The sequence below is a fragment of the Botryllus schlosseri genome, chromosome 8 (assembly GCF_051294905.1).
Source record: "Botryllus schlosseri isolate E-star chromosome 8, Bs_hap1, whole genome shotgun sequence".
NCBI classification, from domain to species: Eukaryota; Metazoa; Chordata; class Ascidiacea; order Stolidobranchia; family Styelidae; genus Botryllus; species Botryllus schlosseri.
Window position 1 is genome coordinate 10137860 of NC_137243.1, and position 23352 is coordinate 10161211.

At 41.4% G+C, this 23352-nt stretch overlaps 2 protein-coding genes across 5 annotated transcripts in view; one reads left to right on the forward strand and one right to left on the reverse strand.

Moving 5' to 3' along the window:
- The window catches only part of LOC145445220 (cytochrome b5-like), a 392395-nt gene that overhangs the window by 300034 nt on the left and 69009 nt on the right, over positions 1 to 23352 (reverse strand). The gene's annotated exons all lie outside the window — the stretch shown is intronic.
- LOC145445181 (ras-associating and dilute domain-containing protein-like) overlaps positions 1 to 23352 on the forward strand; it is a 32099-nt gene that overhangs the window by 1519 nt on the left and 7228 nt on the right. For 2 of the 4 annotated variants that reach the window (XM_080323330.1, XM_080323332.1), the window contains exons 2-12: positions 9735 to 9894; positions 12915 to 13791; positions 15583 to 15668; positions 17534 to 17794; positions 18474 to 19197; positions 19257 to 19294; positions 20207 to 20356; positions 20575 to 20698; positions 21313 to 21538; positions 21603 to 21775; positions 22790 to 22943. In XM_080323330.1, coding sequence (XP_080179456.1) covers positions 9735 to 9894; positions 12915 to 13791; positions 15583 to 15668; positions 17534 to 17794; positions 18474 to 19197; positions 19257 to 19294; positions 20207 to 20356; positions 20575 to 20698; positions 21313 to 21538; positions 21603 to 21775; positions 22790 to 22943 — 2973 coding nt within the window. Of the gene's footprint in view, positions 1 to 253; positions 892 to 7251; positions 7502 to 9734; positions 9895 to 12914; positions 13792 to 15582; positions 15669 to 17533; positions 17795 to 18473; positions 19198 to 19256; positions 19295 to 20206; positions 20357 to 20574; positions 20699 to 21312; positions 21539 to 21602; positions 21776 to 22789; positions 22944 to 23352 lie in introns of those variants that run through there. The other 2 variants (XM_080323331.1, XM_080323333.1) reach the window with 2 other exon arrangements.

Sequence of the window (23352 nt, forward strand, 5' to 3'; positions counted from 1 at the left end):
ACAAGAATATAAGCTATAAATTCCTTTTCACGGGCCTTACACCATTTAAAGTTGTCGCTTTTTTGCGGGCACCACGTTTTTATTCTGCGGACCGCAAGCACTAAAAAAAACTCTTTTGGCTGTATTTCCGGGGTGACTGTCAAAACGCGATCTCCAATTTATAACAAAACGGTATTGTTAAGCCTATGTTTAGCGACTGACCGACATTCATGCCGATATATTTTGGTGTCCGAGATAAAAAACGACACGTTTGAGTTTGAGCCCAGCGTAGATTTTCACGCTTCGATGGAATTAGCAGTCAAAATGACATTAATGATGAGAGGCAGCGATAACAATGCTATTCTGGAATCACGCAAATCGCGGACGTCATTTTATAATATCGGTCGGTATCGCGAGATTACCTGTCTGTAACTAGTACCGTTACTTGTTGTGATTCATCTACATTTTAAATCCGGTTAAAGATGGAATCGCAGAAAGTATAACGGATTTCGCTGGCACGTGAACGATGTAACGTAAAATAATCGTGTGCTATATTTTGTTATCTTATCGTCATGTTGCGAGTCGCACGTGGAGTTTTCACGCGGACACGCTGTTCCTAATTTTTATTTTCGAGCATTATGAATAAACGCGGAGATTATCAAGTTCGCAATTTTCTCCTTCTTGTGAGTAACATAAACACTCTCGAATGATTCGCATTCGGTATCGTTGTTGAGATACGCGACATTTCCATCGCGTTAGGTAATGGGCTTTGTTATTCGGTAAAGGAGATTCACATCAACATGAGTGCCATTGTCAATGTAGCAGCCGATTTAAAATTGTCGCGTTTAGTATCATATATTGATCTCTCGCGCTCGGACGCATCTGGACAATTATCGAAAGGAGTTATGTTCGGTGAGTACTCGTCATTTCTGTGCGTATAGCCGTACCGACGGAGTTAATCTCATTACGATGATTTTGAAAAGATCGCATGCGTTTCGAACGAATGCCAGAGTGCAGCGTTCTTTAGTTGGAATGGCGCTGTCGCTGTGTTTCTCTGTGCTTGTCGCAATAACACCGCGTAGCATTCGTGCTTGATATTGAAACGGTTCAGTTAAGTTGAAAGTACCAATCGTTTCGCCTAAACCTGGCTTTACAGAATGATAAGATTGCCCGTCCTTATCTCCTATTATTACTTGGGTTACTGAACAGTCCGTAAAGCGATACCGTTAAAATCGCTGCCGTGCGTAACCAGTGTTTTATAAAGACTCTCAGTACAGTGTCGCGGTAGGAAGTTTCTCAAATGCTTGTTGAGTTGTGGGTGAAGGTCAGCAAGACATTATGGTGTAGTTCGCTGTGTATCTAGGTGAAGTTTTACGTACAGAGCAGAAAGTATTCCGAATGTTCAAGATTGGTTGAAGATGTATGTAAATGTATGTTTTTAAATATGAAGGTGATGTTTGCAAATGTTGACTATTTCCGATTCGCTATGTCGTAACGTAAAGACTATACTATCTCAGTGTGATGATAATAATCGCTTACGAATGTAACATTAGATATGTTTCTATGTTTCTATACGTAATGCCCTCAGCGGAAGATTTAAGCAACCTCAATTCTGACTGATTCAGACAGACTTGCGCGCACATTCGCAGTCTAACAGGGATGTTAATTTGTGTGAGTGACTGTATGGTCGGTAAATTTGTATATGGATTAGGGATAGTTATGCTGAATTGTCGCATGCTCAAATGTTCAATCGTAATAATCCCCATTGCATTTCCGTTTCTAGTGGCAATTTTCAGCGATCCAAATTCGAAATATTATTTAGGTCTTTCAATGTCACCACCCATTTTCCGAAACTATGCCCGAATCATTTGCCCAAAGTAACTATTTTGATTGAGGAGTGTCAGCTGGAACATATCATTTTACAAATAATAGTTCTATGAACTTATTATGCAACGTCAAGTTCGTGTGCAAAATAATTCTTGCAGTTATTTCTCACCGTTCCCAAATCCAAGTCTTATCCATTCCAGAATCGGATTCCAAGATCCGTAACATTTGTGAAAGTTTAAATCCTGCTTGAATTTCGCAAAGAGCGCACCGCATAACCGCACAATGCTTTGACCTTTCTCTGCGATATACAAGTGTGTGACCTTAATTCAATTTCCCTGTGAGTTGCGTCCAACCCAGAATACTTCCATGGGCCGCGGGGGAAATGTATGAAAACCGGTGGTTTATGGTCAATGCATTGCCGAGTGGGCAAACGCGGTTAGATCTCCCTCTCTCCCTTACGCACATACACACGGAGGTCGTAGCTTGTCAACTAAATCAACCAAATAATAAATCCACGTCATACGATGCGTCACCTTTAATCTGATCCTGTTTCATTATGAATGCCGCCAAGTTGCCGAGATTTTTATTCAATTCATCGATTAAAAATCGCTTAAAACAATAACAGTGTTTATCATGTTATTGTTAGCGCGGTGTTACAAGTCGTGACACTCGACCTCAGTAAGACAAGTTCGGCTTGAATCATCCGCATCGCATTTCCGAACGCCTGGAAATTGATAGTACATAGAAATTAGGATTATATGGAGACGATTAAGCATGGTCTTGGTAGCAGTGGATGATAGTGATAAGTAACATTGTACCGCGATTCAATCAACCTGCATCCTACGCGTGAAAGGACCAGATGCACTCATGATCACATGTTTCGGTCCCCCGCTAATCCCCATGTCCATAATATGCGATAACACTGATCATAACGAATAGAGTACTGCAGAATTAACCAGCAGCCCTCAAAAACCGGTTCGGAAACCGCGGTCTGCATTTCCCATTCGTTAATATCTCCGAGGCTCTTTTTGAATATTAAGCACGTTTCTCGACTATTATCTTTTGCGGTGTTACTTTTCCTGACGAGTGTGCCATTACGCCGGCAATATCCCACGAAAATGACGTCATGACATCGTAGTAAAGTGTAATGTCTGTAATAGCACGGTAATAAATGGCAATCATCATCAGAGTTCTCGCTGTCAGGCGACGTTAATCGATATCTGGTGTTCAGTTTAGAGGCGTAGAGCTAAATATAAAATATCGACGAGGATGTTTTGACAGTCCTTATGATCTTAAGATATCGTATTTGATCTCTGTACGGAGTCTGAATTGAATGCGCTATACGGTGGGTCGGCGGCCTTGATTGAAATAAAAATAACAGTGACTGATGGGTTATAGGTGGAAGGCCTACTGAAACTGAACTATGAATGTCACGGTTGCTCCCATTCTTAAAATATTTCGGTAGTGATCGCCTTAATCAGATAGTAGCCTATACGTGTGTACGTGAAATTACTATTGTTTTGAAATGTACACATATTCCTGCCTATATCATGCTCCGGTGACTCTATATGGAATGACCGTATCAACGATAATGCGGTATGATATTGGTTGTTGTGTAGGGCACTTGCAGCATCAGTAACGAAGTAACACTATAGATTTTATACAAATATAGGTCTGCTTAAAATTTGACAGTCTGAACTATATATGTCGTTGATGACTATAGCTTTTATATATGAATACTGCAGTATAGTGTATAGACAATTATGTATACCCTGAAAGTTGAATGTGAAGGGGATACTACTAAAGAGATAATCGTGACGGAAAAGTAGTAGCAACTTAACGATGACGAAACGATTTTCTGCGCTCACACACATACCAATTATTGTGACAATGACTTAAACCACATAATGTACCGCGACCCCAGATATCATTATTGTAACTGTTCGGGTCTAACGCGGTATTATGATTGAAGATAAATTACGTCTGTAATGCTCTCTGCAGTTTGTTCCACCACATCAATATATAGTGCTTATAGTACTATTACACATCGCACATGTACATATGAAACATATGATGGGATATAGATCTGCGTGTCTTCTAAACCTATGTGCCTAGCAGGCATAGGATTAAGAAACATACTAAGCTCTGAGTTTGCCATGTTCCGGCTATAAACTGAGGTCGATAAAAAAGAAGCATGCAGTGGTATTTGATAGGATAAAGCAGGCAAGATAATTGTTCACGTAACAAGCGGTCGAGTAAGTTCCTCATCATCCACCAGCGATATAACTGTTTGTCTGCACTGTGTTTCATCATCCCATCCCCGGTGACCATTTCCTAGCCATATAGATGTATGGATGGTTGGATGTGTTTACGGTTGCATTTAAAATAAAATTCAATTTAAAACAAGGTGCTTGTTAAAAAATGTATTTTTTTAGTACTTTTTGTGTGTCTTTTTTAGCCATGATATCACGAATATTTAATTGTGAAGTCACAGTGGATTGGCATTGACAATTGAAAATATAGGACAAATATGGCTCTTTCGACGAAAAGGGCTTCCGACCACTGTCATAAACAGATCAAAAATATATTTAACCAGGACTGCACCGTTATGCATGCATTTTTACGGTCGGCGGTAATCATCATCAGAACACCTATTCCGTACCAACGACCTATATGTACAACATGCTAAAACTGTTGAACCGACTACGATTTCGAGGGTTCCAGCCTCCCCACATCGTATACGTCGACTATTACGAGTGCAAATCGTCCGTAGGTCCATACTACATGGTTTTCGAGCGTGTTTTACACAATTACGGCATAATTAGACAACGTTTAAAAAAAACACTATTTTTTTAAAGGTTGTTGTTTAAAACATGTTTTAAACAAAAAACAAAGCGTTTTAAAACATCGTTTGTTTTAAAACCGACCCTAGATGTGTTAATCTACTCGTGCTGTAAATAGTAGGCAAGGAAAGGCCTGGTGGTGAGAAAAACCGCCATAGCCGTATGCAAACTGTACGACTCCAGCAATTTGTGGCTTACAACTCACCATTTCTGCAAATGAACGGTCTATCAACATTACGCAAATGCCGAAAGTAAACGAACTGTAGAATGGATATGTATTTGCTCTCATCAAAATCAATTGTACGGTATTTTGCCGATGAAATATGTGACAAAACATACGTCGTAACGGTCAGACATACGATTTACAATGCAAAATAAATATTTGTTCGCCTGCCTGGATTTTAAAGCAAATGCATGACATTAATGAAGCGAGGCTTTGCACAGGTAGCGCATATACGGATGTAAGAACTATACGAACTTGTTGACTACCAGAATCAAATTTGACCTCGCGTAGCTTGGATTATACGCAGAGTCCGCACAGTGGGAGTTATGTATTCTGTAATTCACAAAGTTACCAACCAGTGGTGCCGCGAATAAGGAAACAGATAACACTAAGGAATAATGGTATAGATGTCACGCTTCATTAGCTACATCATTTTTCAGTTATTTGAGCATTGTATTTTGTGATCATGTCCGGAATCGTGCCTAGTTGCGACTGGAAATTCAAAATTAGTGAGTTATTTTCGTGTCAACGACGTAAACATCGTACTTGAAGATGTGTCATACAAGACTCATGGCAGTGAAATTCTTATCGCGAATAGCTTTGCTTCACAAAAGCAAATCATGTTGTCGTGACTCTGTTATTGTTAATCGGCCATTGAATGGCGGGGGCTAATATGATTCTAGGTGATTGATCGATGCACCCATTAAGAGTTATAGGAATGCGAATTCTCTAATTGGTATACTGAATTTGCGACATCATGATGCAAATCAGATGGATATTCATTGCAATCGATTTTGTGTTATTAGCTAGTATCAATGACGGAATTTTGATTGCCGTTGTTGTGCCCCAGTTGGTCCTGAATAACAACCGAATGATACATGATACCGATTGGATTACAAGGAATGGTAGGCTGCTCGCCTCTCGCCGTTGTTATTTGCAGTAGAAAATAGAAATATTTGCAATGAAAGTCTGTTTATTTGAACGATGGAATCAGTATAGATGCACCAAAAACTAGCATCAAAGATGTGTTAAATGGTATTGTACAAAAGATAACAACATCTACATAAACACTGCAACGCTTTGGGTATGTTGATTGTAAAATATTACGTTGGTGTCGTCATGTGGCGTATGCTTAGTCGTGCGGCTAGCGCATGAATGTCAGTTCATGGTTACATGTTGGTATTGCCTTTTGATACATATAAGGTGAGTTCGTTCATCGATAAACGGCGGGATGATATCCCATGTGAATGTAGTGACAATAACCATAATTTGTTCACTTGAAACAGTTCAGACGAAATTAGTTTTAGCGTCTTCCAATAAATTATGCTGCCATGATAATTTACAAAGGTCAAGAACGGGTCAAATTTAAATATGATTGTATTACGGTTCGTTCCGGGACTATGAATAACCTGCATTGCCAGTGTCTCTATTGAATGACAAAAGAGGGATCGTCTCCATTAGTATACAATTGAAAATAAATTTTTTCTTGTCGTCATGTCATATCTAAGACAAAGGACGTGCCTGTTCCATAAGCGTGTGGTGGGTTATCACCGCTTCTACGGCATTTTGAGCGACATGGAATATGGAAACTCTCAGTACCAATTATTATCGAAACTGTGCTGCTGTATACATAGTAAATGCGACCTACAGGTGGAATGCTGGCAATCATTGCAAATCCTTGTACTGACGCAAATGCAAGACAAGACTTAATCAGTTAATGCCATTACGAGATTAATACAAAGGAACGGAATGCAGGTTTTCTGCGACGCGACTTTGAGGCGTAAGTAGTTTCTGTTCAGCTCATTCGTTTGACACACACGTGATGGCAAACCGATGTTTGTCGGACGTTGGCTGTCTTCGTTTCCGTGACGAACAGCGACTGTCCAGTCCATGTCCAATGATAGATTTTAACCATTGTCTCTGCCTGCGATACTGAATTCTCTTTCCTACGACGGCCCTTGTTCAAATATCTTAACGGCCTCGCACTTGTCAACACCCCTTTTCATGGTACGGATTCCACAGCATCTAGAATGTAGGTAGTTTTTCAGTGTAGTGGAAAGATTCTCACACCTTGCCCTTGGACCAAATATTCATACGAACACGCGCCAAAATTTACCTGGCGATAGAAGGCTTTCGGACATACTGCTCCACTGCATACATATCAGTATAAATATATATCAGAGGTTTAACTATATAGCGATGCCGTTGCCTACGATACTTATATCGTAGGCCTAGGCGATACCTAAGTATCACGGCAGATATTGAAAATCAGGTAGATCAGTTGGATATTCCGTGCAGATTAGCAAGTTCGACTATATGTTTGAAATACGATATTTCATCGAGGGTAGGAATGATTCAGCGACACCGTTAGTATAATATGATATCAACGAATTTCCGATGAAATGAATTGTAGTTTATTCAAATTCGCATGTTGACCAGGGACTTGTTCCTTGTACATATGCACGGGCATCGCGTGTCATTGCTGGTATTAATTCAGAATTTATTGTACAGCGACAAAACTTTCTCATTAGCATCAAGTATTTTATATTCTAAGCCCGTATCGCGCACAGCAGCTCCAGATAACTCCACATTTTTGTGGTGTGTGTGTCGTCACCTTTACGTCATATAGGTAAGATTTTGAGTGGATATTGTCATATTTTCGAGATTGTGTCGACCCGGCACAAATACACGAATTTGAGAGCAAATGGCGCCTCGGATACCGATATTTTCATTACGAACACATCTCGAGGTAGAGAATCCAGGCTGCGATAAAATCGTTCGAATGGAATTGTAAGCTACATTACTCGTAATTTACTGGTACAGTGGTACTAACCGGTTACAGGACTATGAATCACGGCCAACTCAATTACAAGGATCAATTTTACAATCGCTTTACCATTGTGAGACTCCTTTTTGGGCTGCGCAAGTCATCATAATAAAATCAACTGACAGCGAGGGTGAAGGTTTCCAGAGAGCTTATTTCAGGCCAACTCCATTGATATTCCGCCGGAAAAGGTTACTATTGTGAAAATTTGTGAAGTGTCTGTTGGGCAAACGATGCCCGAATAAATAAATATGAATAGTATATAGACTAAATTTATAAATTATTGGTTTGAATGCGAAACGCAAGTTATTTTAAATCCGAAATCCACTAATCCAACCGATTTCCGGTATAACATTTTCTCGAATAAAACTGTCCAAATGGAGAGAAAATATACTTTGTACAATTAGGAAACTCCCATAGACAATTAGACATACAATCAAACGACCCTACATCAGGAATAGTGGCAGTTTTATGACTTTGCCCTCTGTTCGGAAAGTTGGGTAAATGCAAACATTGCAAGGATTTGACATTATAAGTTCACCGCGACAAAATCTTGAAGTTATAAATGTCACGTCTATATTCTTGGGTCGATTTATACATTCCCCCATTGAAACGTCCTCATGATTCGAAATTTGGTCAATGAACGTTTGCTGAATTCGTAGTTTTCGATTCCGCTCAGGATATATATACTCGGAAATTGGAGGAAGGGTGTGGTGTCTTCAGTTATTAGCGATTCTTTGACTGCCTCTGTTTACAAATGACGATTGTATATGAAAAGCATTCACAGTATCCCCGCTGTATCAGATAGTTACGTTGTTGATGTTTACGTTAGGCTTAAGGTTCGATAGAGTCGAATCGAGGTCAAGGCCGTTAGGTCACGAGATGAAATTCAGCGCAAACGATCTTAGCAAACGAAACTTTGCCGAAGAGTCTATTTACAAACATATCGCAATGAATAATACGAGAATCGCGTACGAGTTTGATGACGTGGTTTAGCGTTAATTGCGCATGAGTTGCATGCTGGTGCTCTTCTTTACATCTTGTGAAACTTGTGTCCTTATTGCTTTGTGTCAATGGCTGGATTGAGCCGACCGCGAAATGGTCTGAGTCATTACAAGAACATAAATTTCTCGTTCTCCTTGCAAAGCAACGTGACCTTACTTGATCCCACGCGACGGTCATGTTATTGATACTCTGATTTACAGGGTTACACTTATTGGCGAATTTTCATCTGGCAGAAGATATACATTTTCCTTCCACTTTCAGATCGTATTGTGGTTAGTGATCCGATGACCTGTTATTATACCTTCACCTGTCAGAATGGCCGTGGCTTCAATTTCTAGCGCTGTCATTGTGACCAAAACCCTTCCGTGCAAAATATCAGTCTCGGCCCTTCTTGCGGAGTATCAGTTACTGTAATTTGGAACCTGCCATGTATAGGAAACTATACTTTCTTAACCGTATACCAATAAGCATCTTGCTATTACAAAATACCTCATCTCGAAATCTGTACGATGCCGGACACGCTCAATTAATGGCACGGCCCGCTTATCTGGATTTCAACGCGGTATGTTCCCAGAACGGTGTCACGATGGCTCCCACCTGCGTTAAGTTGAATTGGTAAATTTGTGCTGCCAACAATCCACCCAAGCACTTCGCCAATAGAACATTATCACTCTTACGCTGATGGGGATAGGTTATTCTGCAGTGGCCAGTAGAGCAGTTTTTATGCCAATCCGAAGAGGATAAATACTCACTTTTGTCTTCCAAAATTTGTTTAGTGGAAAGCAATTTGTTGTATGGATTTACCACTCCTAAAAATCATTGTTGGACATGTCTCCTTTATCGACACCGTGCTAACGTGCATTTGCCATTACTTGAGTAGTAGAACTAGATCACTTACTTGTGTAATCAAAGTGGTTTTGGGTTAGTGAAGAATCTGCTGTGCCCACATAAAGCGGATTTTAAATATTTGATTCATAATTACCTATAGTGAGATACAATGCCGCGAATTAACATGACTTTTTTATGCGTACAGATGAAATACTTCTCAAACCGGAGAAAAGGCCTCTAAATTTGGCCGTGAATACGTATTGTCCGGGACACTATACGACGGGTAACGCCGATCAGTCGGACCAGATACGCGGACTCGAAAGGGGGAGACTTACGTCGAGTGATAGGAGGAAACTTTTTCACAAGTATGTCTTCGGTTTCATATATATCACGTGTGGTGTTATTTTGCATGACTAGCGTTTCCACATAGAAAATTACGATGACTATAAAATGTAATTGCCGCGGTACCAGTTAAAATTGTTTTAGATACTAATTATATGGTTGCGGATTTAATTTAACACCCGTTTTATAATCTTGTTGTACTTCAGTGCTGGTTTTATTGAGATCTGAATACTGCATATTTTCCCAGCGTGGAAAGCAGGGTGTTTTAAGCTGAAAATGCATTTAAAACGCAGATGTTTTGTGAAAAACACGTTTTATTTTATTAATATTTCTAGTTTTTAGTTATCCATGGCCACCTACATATGAATTATAACATCTAAAATTTCAATATTCGGCTCATTTGTACGCGTGTGCTAGACATAGAATGTTCGATAGTTATACTAGAATCGTATTCAACAAATATATGCGGCGGGCTGAGCTATTACATTGAGAGTAGTAATAGATCGCATATCGCGTATCGTCTTCAATGTTGTCCATTAACAAGACATCGTGCGTCATTGCGTCATGACCGAATTTGCAAAATCAGGCATAATTCAAAATTTGCCAAAATGATCAATTCCCTGAGATCTCAGAGGCATCAGTAAGGTGGTGGGGTTAATTCCATACTCTGGTATCGCAATTCAGTGCAATTCGTAGGTTGGAGTCATACGGGGCAAATTATCGAATGTGACTATGGTTCCATCTGATGAGTGATGCCCAACCCATCGGGAAAAGATTTTCTCACAACAAGAGAGTGCGACATTTAACCAGCCGTTCAGATTTCACCGTCCAGTTTAATTTTACCACTGACATCGTCATGGCAACGACTATGACTCGTCCCGTCCCCCTCAAAATAAAAATAAGATTGCTGTTCATCTGAAAATATGTGTGTGGCGTTGTTAATAAAATCACCCAGTGATGCTGCATTTACTGACAGAGCCTGCGTGATGGAACCAGATCGCCTATTAGCGCTATTTCTCGTGCATGATCAAGGATCAATGATCGTTGATTGATCATGCGACATAGTCTTTCGAAAATACTTGAGGCCATTGTGACGTAATTACACGGTTTTGTCAAAAACACTCACTTAAGGGTTTATTTAAGCTTTGAAACATTGTTTAAATCATGTTTGAACAGGAGTGTTTGAAAATACAATTCGTTTTAAATACAACTATTTAGCTGCAACCCTCCATAGCATACTCATGTTGGACAGTTACGACCGTTGACATTCCGAATTCCAAGTTCCTCCACCTATGTAGTTAAATTTGTGTTGAGGAGGGTAAGTGATCCTAGACGACATAAACCAATTTAATCTTGACATAAACCATCGCCGCAATATTACTGGGTGCTCAATATCCAACCGGAGAGAAAGGCTTGGGAATTTTTTTTCTTTTAGGGCTTGTATAAAATAACCTTGCGATAGTAAATCAAGTACTGTTCTCTACTGCAAGGAAAAGGCTACACCGTATCGATGTCTTGTCGATAGAGGAACGTTATTGCACATGAGATGAAGTAATTGATGAAGATTATCTGTAATTGGCACTCACACAACCTGACGATGTTTAAATGCGGAGGGTCTGCGTATTTAAAATACCAGCATACCGTTTCGTTTCATTATTGTAGACTTCAGATTCGGAAGATCTGTAATTTCGTTGTAATGATGTACCATAACACTGGGCGCCGCGAATTCACAATTCCCAAGTTTTCCGTGCAATTTTCTTCTGTAACAGATGTCTTATATGAGACGCGTTCCTTATACTAATATATTACATCATTCGATCGATCTCATTGTCAAATATCAATCTTTGAAATAGGCATGATTACAGTAGCAATGTAGTGCCTCTGCAATTTAGACGGGAAATGATTTCAATGATCAATTGGCATTAGATCTGTAACAACTAGGATAATTGGTTTTCTTTGCCTCTCGGCAAAGATATAGTTCTTGCGAGCTAATGTATGTCTTGATAAATATTTTCGCGGGCCGGAACACCAACCTATACGCGTGAGAACAGTTGGTTGGTCTATGCGAGTTATCGGCCGTTGATCATTGACCATTGACCAATGACCATTGACCAAGTTAATGTTCGGGTTTTTATTGGCAGCACAAAATCCACAGTGATTCGTGTTGATTTGTGATTGGATTTAGAAATCAAATATTAATAGCAATCCATTATGTAGATCTTACGAACTCCTGCAGTAGCCTTTACCCAGAGGTGGTCAATACTTACGTACGGTACTCTAGTTATTTAGAGTATTCAAGTGGGTTTGCCTACTTGCACTGCTTATTCAGTGTGTGGTCATGTGTTTTTATTACTTTCACTTATACTTACCAGTTTTCAGGTAAAACTACCCGCTTTTTAACTTTTGATTCTGTTAACTAGAAAGTATTTTTGGGATACGTTTGCAATTTCCATCATGTTTACGAGTAAAAATGACATAACGACTAGGTGTAGCCTGAATATGTTTTCGGAAATTGCACCAATTATTAGTAGCATTATAGTCATTTCCGTCCGTCGCGAAGATGCATCTGTAGTTTCGCTACTAAAAGCAGGCGACGTACCGAGCAAATCTACGTTTTGAAACTACGTAAACTGCTTTTGGAAAATGCTGTAGTTCGACTTGTAATAGAGTTAACATTCGCGGTAATAGTTTTACTTTTAATTGACTACCAAAGCTGACTACTTTGACCACCTCCGCCTGTCGTTACCTTATGCTTATGCTTCCATGCCTCTATATAACACTAAACATACTTCCAATAGGAATCCAAAGTATGTAACCCCCAACAGCAGAATCACGACGAGACACACGGGCACTATACGATTAACATCCAGAGAGCCGATATACATGAGAATAGTATAGATAACGGAAAATACGGTATAAATATACCAAAACGAAGTACACGAGGAAATGACATATAGGCACTAATTACTAGACCCATACCAATAAGAGCCAAAGTACGCCAACGTAAATGCACGAACATAACAGTAAACGCATCCACTTGTAGATTCAACATAGATGATGACATGATGTCAGCGTCGGATTTTGGAGGCACCAGAACGAGCCAGAGCAGCGCCAGCGAAAGCACCGGGCGGGCGGACAGCTTGGAAGGATCGCCCGTTCCGATTCCTAGCGACACCAGACGGAACAGATTGCGATCGTCAGCAAGCCAACCAAAATTGGTAGGAAATGGCGGGGATTACCATACGCGTTCGTCCGAAGTCAAAGACGTCCGACACCTGCAAAACGGAAAATCACTCAGCGACCTCAAGTCGCCGGGAGTATTCAGCGTCACCACTGTTTCCAGTCCGCGAAATCCGAGGAGAGACGCGAAGCAAGGCAAGAAATCTCAACCGTCCGGCCAGCAGCGACACGGCCGGGATCAGGGGGTGTCGGCGTCAGCACGGCGGTTATTCTCAAGTCTCCGGAAAACAGGGCGCGGGAGATCATCCTCGCGTGAGCGTAACGAAAAACATAGCCCGACCAAGTTCGGCCACGAACCGCTGCCGAACGACAACTTATCTTCCGATGCTAATCTACCAGGAATATTGAAAATATTCGGAGATGCGGTAAGCCCAGGAGCGAAATACAAGAGCGTTTTGGCAACAAGGCAGTCAAAAGCCAGAGAACTCGTGAAAGCCGCTCTCGAACGGTACGCTATCAATCGCAGCATGGCGAGAAAGTTCGTGTTGTGCGAGGTCGTGGGCAGGATTCGAGAAGAGAGCGGCGAATCTGACGCCAAGGGTAGCGCAGGTGTCGACGCGACGTTCGTCGAAGACTATGTGCGGCCGTTAAACGACCACGAAAAACCACTCATTCTTCAATCCTATTGGAAGCCTTTAGAAGGTTACGCCAGGCGATTCGAGCTTCGGGACCGTTCTAAGGTAAGATGGGGTTGTTTTCATGGTAAACTTCTTCGTGTGTTTCTCCGGCTCTACGGACTCCAGTTGAGTATCTCCATTCACCACAAATGATATTTGAAACATGAAAACTTGTGAGTTGTATGTGTAGTTGTTTCTAGGATTAGCTTGAATGTATCACTGCACCAATACCTCTCTAATATATGGCCCGTTCAAACATCCGTTAACATTTCATGAACAAAGCGCGCGGTTTTGTTGGGATTACTGTGCCATTGATCTGGGTCTTCGCGATTGAGATGATATTTAATGCTTATATTATAATCCATCAATACGATGTTGACATGATTTATGAGTTGATGAAAGGTATGTCCAATCCTGCAGCGCAGTCGCCCGCAGGCACGACGGAACACGGCTGATATACGGATTGGGAGTTGACAAAGGCCTGCTTACGCTTTATCATGATCTAAGAAGGTGTTCTGGTGACTGAGGTCACATAAATTACGGATATTAACGCCGCGCAAGACAATCGTTGCGGTTACGTTCATAACGCCAACGACCAGCAATTGGTGCCACGTTCCTAAGCAATGACTATATAGCGAGTCGCTCGCATTTAGGCATCAAAATACAACGATGCTGGGTGGTTCGGAAACCACTATGGTTTATGCAACAATCAAATATCATATCACATTTGCTGAAGACTACCTCTACATTCGAAAATCCATAATATGAATACAAATTATACCTAATACGTACAATGTCCGAAATTTGATTTGATTATTATCTGCGTGCAGTGCTATGGCAATTCGATGGTTATAAGATAGACTCATTTTGGATTTGTTATGAACACCGGGATCTGCTATTGAAATATTTACCACGTATTGCTATTGTAGAATAACACTGACAGAGAGAGGTAATCAGCTGATCACGGTAGCTACTAAAGTTAGCGTTGCTTAGTGGCTGAGTTAGCGAATTTGGGCTAGCTTTCTTGGCAGAAATGTGCTTCGGCACGAGGATTTTGTGAGTTACTAGAACGCAAGGTCTTTATCATGACTATATAATTGTGAATTGTGTTCGTTTTGTTTGGAAAGTTTCGTCATTCATAATTCACCGGTCGTAGGTAGTCTATACTAAATACTTGATGTTATTAGTTATTACTTAATCTAATAGATAAAATCTTAGTCCAAGTTTAAACTTTCCTTTGACAGAGTAACCTGATTACGCGTTTGTACAGTATTCGACAATCTCAGCGTACCAATATAGAGACAATGTACTGATAACATTCCGCTTGTTTGTTCAAGTACTTACAATTGAAGTAATTCCAGTCTACATTGTACTCTACGTTTGTTGGGAGGGGCGCCTACTTTGTAAGTGACTATGGGCGGACAAGCTTTGTAGTAGTCAAATGTATCTCAGCCTGTACGCGTTAGGAGCATTGTTTATTGTTGTGTACTTACAAGAAATCGATATCAAGCAGTTTCCGTAGATCAAATGGGATCGTGATGCTATTCGCGGCGTATTTTCTCCCAGAGCTGAAATTAATTTTCAGTTTGAAAATAAACCGGTCCAAAGTGCTAATTGTCGGATAATTGGTTTCACTTTATCATTGGAATACCCTATATATATATATGCCACCCGCGAATAAGAAGCATTTGTCTGTCTATCTATGATTTACCAGCCATAGGTTTGTAAGAAGTCGGGTGTACAGATCTGCAATATGAAGTTGGAGCAAATTGATATTACAGTAATTATCGGCGATTTAGTTTGCACCGTATTGGCCAGATAGTATGATTTTAGGAATATGCAATTGTTGCTCAGGTTCTGGATCAAATCATCACGGAGAAAGATCGCGAAACCAAGGATGTTAACGCTCAAGCCAAGCGACTTATCATGAAAAATGTTCGGTAAATATCCCATCTTTCAATTGCATCTTTCGTTGCCGGTATGGCGGTATGCAAACCTGTGGTGAGCGGATATTGCTTTCTGAGAATTCGAATCCGTCCGACAGCTCGAGTCTCTTAGGAACTATCCGTCCGAATCCGAACAATCTCAACCAAAAATCCATGCGAGTCCAAATAATGCAGTCCAGAATCCGAATCGAATACCTTTTCCGAAGAATCCTGCTGTAGTTTTTAGATCGGGATTAGCTGATATATATTTGCTTGAAACCTTTGACAGAACCATTTTAGAGTTTGTTTGTTGGGGTATTCATGGTGTTTGTCGACTACAACGGTCATTTAAACCAGGCCGATTTACTGCATTCTTGATTCCGTGTCTGCCGATTTGTAGCACGGCCCACTTTTAGCCTTTTTGTGAGACACCGCTTACGCGGATGACCACTTTAGAGTGTCACCAGTTTTATCAGAACGTGTTTACTGTTGGTGTTTGGTTGTCAAGCTGACGATTTTTTCGTTTGGTATGAAATCAAGTCAAGTTTGGTCAGAACTATCCAATAATATCCGAAGCAGAAGTTGCAACTATCCAAAAATGTCCGAAACAAAATTTGCAGTAGAATCCGAACCCATTCCCACTGTCTCAAAATTGCGTAAAATCCGGTCCGAATCCTATCCGAGTCCGTCCGATGCAAACGTTATAGAAACCGACACTAATGATTGTGTCGCTTTGCAGATGAGTGGCCCTATGTGGCCAATGTCATATTACCAGCTATCATATAGCGGGCCGGCCTGCGGGCCGTGGGTAATATAAATGTGGGTGCTGCAAGTATTGGCTTGGATAAGTCGATTTGCTCCAGTTATACTGCTGTCACTGCGCTTACTTGTATAGGGTTGCATTCAAAACAAAAATCGATTTAAAGCAAACATATTTAAAACATTTTTTACTGTTTTTTTTATGTTTTTTTCAAGGCCATGACGTCACGGATATTTAATTGTGACGTCATAGTGGATTGACATTGACAATTGAAAATATAGGGTAAAAATAGCTACTTTGACGAATATATGTACTGTTGCTGTTGAACCGACTATTTTGAGGGTTTCAACCACCCTATATCGGTATACGTCGGCTACATCAAGTGGTAATTGTCCGTAGCTCATAACATATGTTTTTTTCAAGTATTTACACAATTATGGCATAAGTTTACAACTTGAAAAAAACACATTTAAAAAAAAAGCCTTTTTTAAAACACCGTTTGTTTTAAATGCAACCCTAAGTGTACATCGATGGTGTTTGCTGTTATAGAAACATTGTCAACAATGAGCTGCACAGACAGTATGGCATTATCCAACGTTTTGATACAAACTACCATTATATCTCTTCGTGCTCTGCCGCCACACCGCGGAACACACCGTGACGTTTTGCGGTCTACGCAATATTAGGATCTCCACTGTCAAGAGTCAAGACTATATCCCTGATGTAGGCTGCACCCCGGGCAAGGTTATTGAATTTACCAAATATCAGAGTTTACGACCTCGCGGTACTTGGAACCAGTAACGGTACACAATCACAGACTGTCACCCTGTCGGTACAGTCCCGACATAGCGACTGTCGTTACATCTTCACAGCACAATAAAACCGTGATTGTCTTGTTATGGAAATGTTGATTGCCCAGGCTACATTTCTGATATATTAAATGACGGTGAAAGCCATATTGGGTTCACTAAATACCCCAGCTTACTGCCCGCAAGGCGCAGTATACGGTTACCGTAGTGTCATACGGCCGGATGTCGAATTTTGATATTCAACCTCGGATCCGGACACTTCTTTGGAAATAATGTGTATAAATACTAAATCTATGCTTCTCTACACACAGACTCTCCCGAACCCAATCGTCTCTCAACATCAAAACGTTGACACCCGATTCGGCGACCAGCGACGAGGACGAAGACAGCCACTACAATGAAACTGTCGAAAATACCACAACCAGTGATACAAACCAGAGCAAACTCACACACGAACCGCCGCCTACTCCCCCGCAGTTTGCGGACGACGACAAAGCCGGAAACGGACGCTCGAAACGAGACATTCCTCTCCCATTCCTTCTCACTTTGCAAGGCGAAGACGGCATCCACAGGTGCTATATATATACACATACAGATATGGTTAGGGTATTATGATTTCTATTCAGTAGAAGTATAATTAATATCGTGAATTTCTACTAGATTGCAAGTAGAAGTAGTGATTCACGATCCATCTCAAAATTACTTCAAAAGGAAGTGGAAAATGAAAGGTCTAAGAAGTACTCAAGTAGAATATTTCCAAAAGTAGATTTGGTTGCGGGATCGTATACTTTAGCAGATAATCGTAAGTGGCCAATTATAATACGGATCTTCGCGACTTATACATAAAGTGACCAATGACGCTACAAAATAGGTGCAACTTTGGAAAATACATTCAGTTATCGTGATACAAGGGGCTCTTTCGCCCAGTGTGCATGAGAATTTCACTCGTAAACATAGAAAATTTAATTCAGAATATGATATATAAAAATTATGTGTTAAGTATTCAGTCATACAGGGTCTATTTCTCGCGGCAAACAAATCCCAAAACTGCTTTTCTTCTTTTCAAATTCCCAACTGTAAAAAGTAAGCGGTTCTACCTAAAATAATGTACAGGAAGAAGTGGAAGTCGTGCAAATGCTCCGAAAAAGTAGTAGCGCTTCATTACCTACCACCTCGGTATAAAGAGAACAACGCGCATGTTTCAGCGAGACTCGATAATATTTTCGTGAGCGTTAACGCTAAACTTTTCAGCGGTCATTCCCCGGACCACGACGGGAATCTGGTCCACCACCTGGACACAAAAGTGACAGTGATAGGCCGCGACCAATCGACTTTACCACAGCCGAGCGGCGACAAGACCACCGGCTCTTCGAAAGACATCAACATCAAACTCGCTGGCGACGACATCAAAACCCACCACTGCGTCGTGTACCGCGTGAAAGCCAACCAGAACGCTAACAGCTCGCAGCTCTCCCCGTGGAAAGTAACTCTGCATCTGGTGGGCGACGACTGCGCTGTCACAGTTAACGGACATACTATAGCCTCAGACGAGGAACTCAGAAACGGCGACATCATCACGATTGGGACCAAGTATATTTTCATGTTCAAAGACCCCACGTCTAGAGACTCGCTGCATTCGCACATGCGACTGCCTGGAATAAACTCCGGCTCTAACCGACTCGGCAGTATCTCAAGCCACGGCAGCGCGTTTACGCCCGTCAAAAAGCGCTGCGTGGACATGGAGCTGAGCTACCGCCACGAGTACGCGGACAGCGTGGTGGACGTGATATTCGCGGCGGCTCATGACATCGCCGCTACCTCTTCATCCAAAACCCGCCCGGAAAACTGTGACCGCGAGCTGGCGCCAGCGAGGTTTCTAATACACTGTATCGAGCAGTCCTGCTTCAATTTCACGTATGAACAAAAGAAAAGTCTTTTATTTACGATCGCCAGCCACTTGCAAACCATACTGCTGGTAAGTGCGATTGCGTTTGACCTGAGGTGCCTTGTTCTAACGCGGACTTGTAACAACAGGACGCGACTGGAAGTGTTTCGATGCAAAACGACGCGAAGTAAGTTGTTGTTCTTTATTTATCATCTCGTCACTAGGAATAACCTATATTCACCATGCGCGCCATCTGAAACAAGATTAAACCAATGTTGACCTCGAATGAGTGTTTTTGGCCCGAGTTTCGTTTCCTTATGAAAAGGAGAAGTTAAATCGGCTAGTGGCCTTTACTATGAAAATAAAATAACTTCAATTGAGAAGGCGAAACATATCCCGGCGAGTTGTCACTTGAAAGCCCTCATGCACGAGCTGCAATGATAGTCCGTCGAAAACGATCTGGATTCGGGACAGTTGTATGCTGACGCGATTGTTGCGTGTGTCAAGTGTTTACCGTTATTGTTTATCCTTTCTCGCTGTCCTTGCATTCTGTGCGAGAACTGAGTAACACTCGAGGGGGTCAGTAACGAAGTACCTTTACTTTTCGGAGTACGGAAGTAGCTTTTACCTATTTTCGGTACTTGCTAGGTGGTTATCTTTCCAGACTACTTACACTGCTACTAAAGTTCGGGCTTTGTAAAATGAACAGTATTCTTAGATTAGAATGCATATCACTTTTGCGAATGAAATTACCATACCAAATACTCGAAGAGCCCCTGTGTCATGGTAACGAAATATCTTTTCGACAATCTGTCTGTAGTGCCATCAATCATTTTACATTGTAGCGAAGATGCAACCCCCTCGGATACACTACAAGTCTGCGGCACCTTGGCCAAATCTACATTTTGAAAACAACTGGTGTAATTTTCAGGACGTTCTTTTTAACTTGTACTTGTAGAAGTTTTAACATGTCTTAGCAATCATGATTTCCGCTTAAATTTATGACACCGTTTCAACTTTTACTTGAGTAGCAATGCTGCCTAATCTGACCAAATCCCGGCGTTAAATTAATGACTCCTATGTACTTGTACACCTGCAGAATCAAGAATCCACTAGAGGGAATCAATTATCTTCTGCCCAAGCTGGAAGGCGTCGTGTTCTGGATGTCCAACACGCTGGAAATCTTCAGTTATCTTCAGACTGACATTGTCGAGAGGATAAGCGCGAGAGTGGCGAAAGAGATGGAGCTGTGAGTGTATTTTACAATTTACTAGTCCAATATCGTATAATCTCGAGATCAGTGTGTGACGTGTGTGTTCTACCTGCTAAAATGCCACCAGCCGCTACCGCATGTTCCACTTTTCGATGTTGAGATAAATAGTTATTTTTCATCGCGGTGAAAATGCTATTGAAATTACCTCGACCACCAGCACTTGAGAATCGTAGACGAGACTTTAATTATCATAGGAACGAAGTGGATGTCAACCTGCTGAATGACGCATTGAGTTTCCGCGTCACCGATGATGTCCTCGCGATTTTGGAGGAGATCGTGATGTATGCATTCCAGCAGCTGGTCTACTATCTCACCAAGGTGACACTTTATTTTATATGTTGGATCGGTCTGCGCATTTCAACGCTTATCATGAAGTTTTTCACGACACGTTGCAAAGGTACATGACCCTTTGACCGCTTCGAAACGCAATTCGTATATCTCTTTACTACGGCGAAATAACAAGAATTGATACGGATAGATGTAATTTCGCAGTATATTTTGTGGTCAAACTACAGAGTCCGATCCTAATTTCTTGATAAAGATGACAGCGATGTACCCTGAAACTATAATGTGATTTTGTTGAAAAACTATTTGAAAAGTATCAAAGCTTGTATTTCTGTCTGAAAAGCCGTTGCATTGGAAGTGGCAGTAGTAGAAAAGTAAAAAAAATTCCAGTAATAAAAACAGTAAAAATTCTTACTCTCTCCACAGTTTACCCAGCGTTTTACGTAACACTGTATCCACACAAACCCTCTATGTCGAAGCATATATTTGAAATCCTTCCTCAACATCCACTTCGGGCATTGCAGTTTTCAGATATCTTCGAATATCTCCACCATGCGCATTTTTTTCAAGCCATGCATCGCGAATGTGAAATGTCAGGATCGATTTTAGCATAAACATAAAAACATGATCAAATGTAACTTTTTCAGACTTTGTACGGGGCGCTTCCGAAAGTGTTAGATGCCAATCCGTTCGCAGAATCGAACGAAGACGAAGATTGCCAGACGCGGGGTATCGGACTTGTCACCGCTATCTATGACGCTGCTCTGGCTCTCACGAGAAAATACGGGGTTCACCCCGCAATCGAATCGCAACTGTTCGCCTACCTATTCTTCTTCACTAATGTATCGCTGTTCAACACTCTAATGGAGGGTGGTGAGTGTCTGTATAGGCCAATGTCGAAGGTATATAGAAATGTTCTCATTCGTGTCCCGTTCAGACGCAGTGAATAAATACTACCGATGGGACAAGGGCGTTCAAATTCGCGGGAACCTGGAAGAGATCGAATGTTGGGCGAACGATAACGGCTTCCTAGATCAAGCGATTACGTTCCTTGAGAAAATCTCCGCGCTGACAAATTTACTGGCGACCACCAAAACTCAAATGCTTCAGGTATTCACCGCCTCCTTGTATGTTGCTACCCGATTAGTTTTCCGGTAAATTTGCGACTTTGTGGAAAACGCTCCCTGCCGCACCGAATTTGCTTCCGCCGAGTCATCGTCCATTTTTGTGTGGCATATGTAGGCCTACCTATCGCTGTTTTTTTCTTCCTTTTTGTTCATGAAATGGTGTGGCGGGGATCGTGCACTCTAAAATATCAACGATATCCACCAGTCTATACTTTATGATTGAAATAATGTCATCATCACTGTCTGGTACGAAATTTCTTTTACGCACCCATGCCAATGGGTGATCTCTAGTCAAATACACCAATTTCACCGGGGTGCAGTGGATAAAGTTTACGTGCAATGTTCCCACTACTTTTTCACGAGTCTGCGCGTACCCACCAACTCACTGCGCGGTCCCTTGGACAACAGTGCGTAACGACTAAAAAATGGTCAGCACTTCGGCTTTTATGTGTGCGGCTTAGATTTTCTGTGCGCAGAGTCCGTGTCAGCACTGCGCAATTGCGCACGCGCGCAGCTTAGTGGGAACATTGTTTACGTGTAACGACCCAAAAAAGCGCAAAAAGAACCCACCATACATCCTTGTGATATATCTAGATAAGTAGTGGTATATTTGATTCGTTTTCATCCATTGGAATGGGTGCAAAAGCAAAACTTGACACCAGAATGTGGCGATGGTTTGCTTTTCACCCTCATGCTATGGTGGAAATCTAAAAAATACATCAATTTCCATCTCTGTACTTTACAGGGTGATCGCTACTTGTAAAATGCATTTTATTCTGGTAATTAATAGTAACGCACAATGCGTATCCCATCCCGAATGGAATGCGATTCTGGCACATGCTATAAGTATTCTTCATGGCTCGGGGAAAATAATGTGAGGATGTCTGGTAGAATCGATTCGAAACCAGGAATACGTATAGTCTTTGCAGTAGACCGATTGGGGATTTAGTCATCTCGTATGTTAAGTCGTAACAGCGTTGCGTATTTCCTTTGTCAGAGTACGTGGTCGCAATTTCGGAGAGATTTTCCGTCCCTCACGCCCGCCCAGCTGCATCGCATTCTAAACGGGTACATACTGGGACCCCGTATACGAAAACGACCGTCGGAATGGCATCCGGATCCGGCAGAATTGCAGAAAGCTACGGAGCAAGGTTTAGTCCAATGTTCAACGTCATAATAATAGTATGGACTGAGGTGGTCAAAGTAGTCACCGCTGGTACTTAAAGGGAAGTAGAAGTAGCCCTGTAAATCTATACTCAATTACAAGTGGAGGTGGCGATTGTTGACACATGATGAACCTACTTTAAGTGGAAGTAGTTTCAAAAGGTAGATTTGGTCGAGGTATTACAAACTTGTGCGGCTCCTTCCGAATTTACAGAGTGCATCTTTACGACCAACGCAAAATGCCCATTACTTCTACAAATTGGTGCAAGTGTTGAAAATATTTTCAGTTACCGTGATATGGTGACTATTTCATCCAGCCGCTATGACGTCTTACTCATAAAGGTGATGGAGACATATCTGAAAATTTCATTCTACTTTACAATATCCAAAGACTAA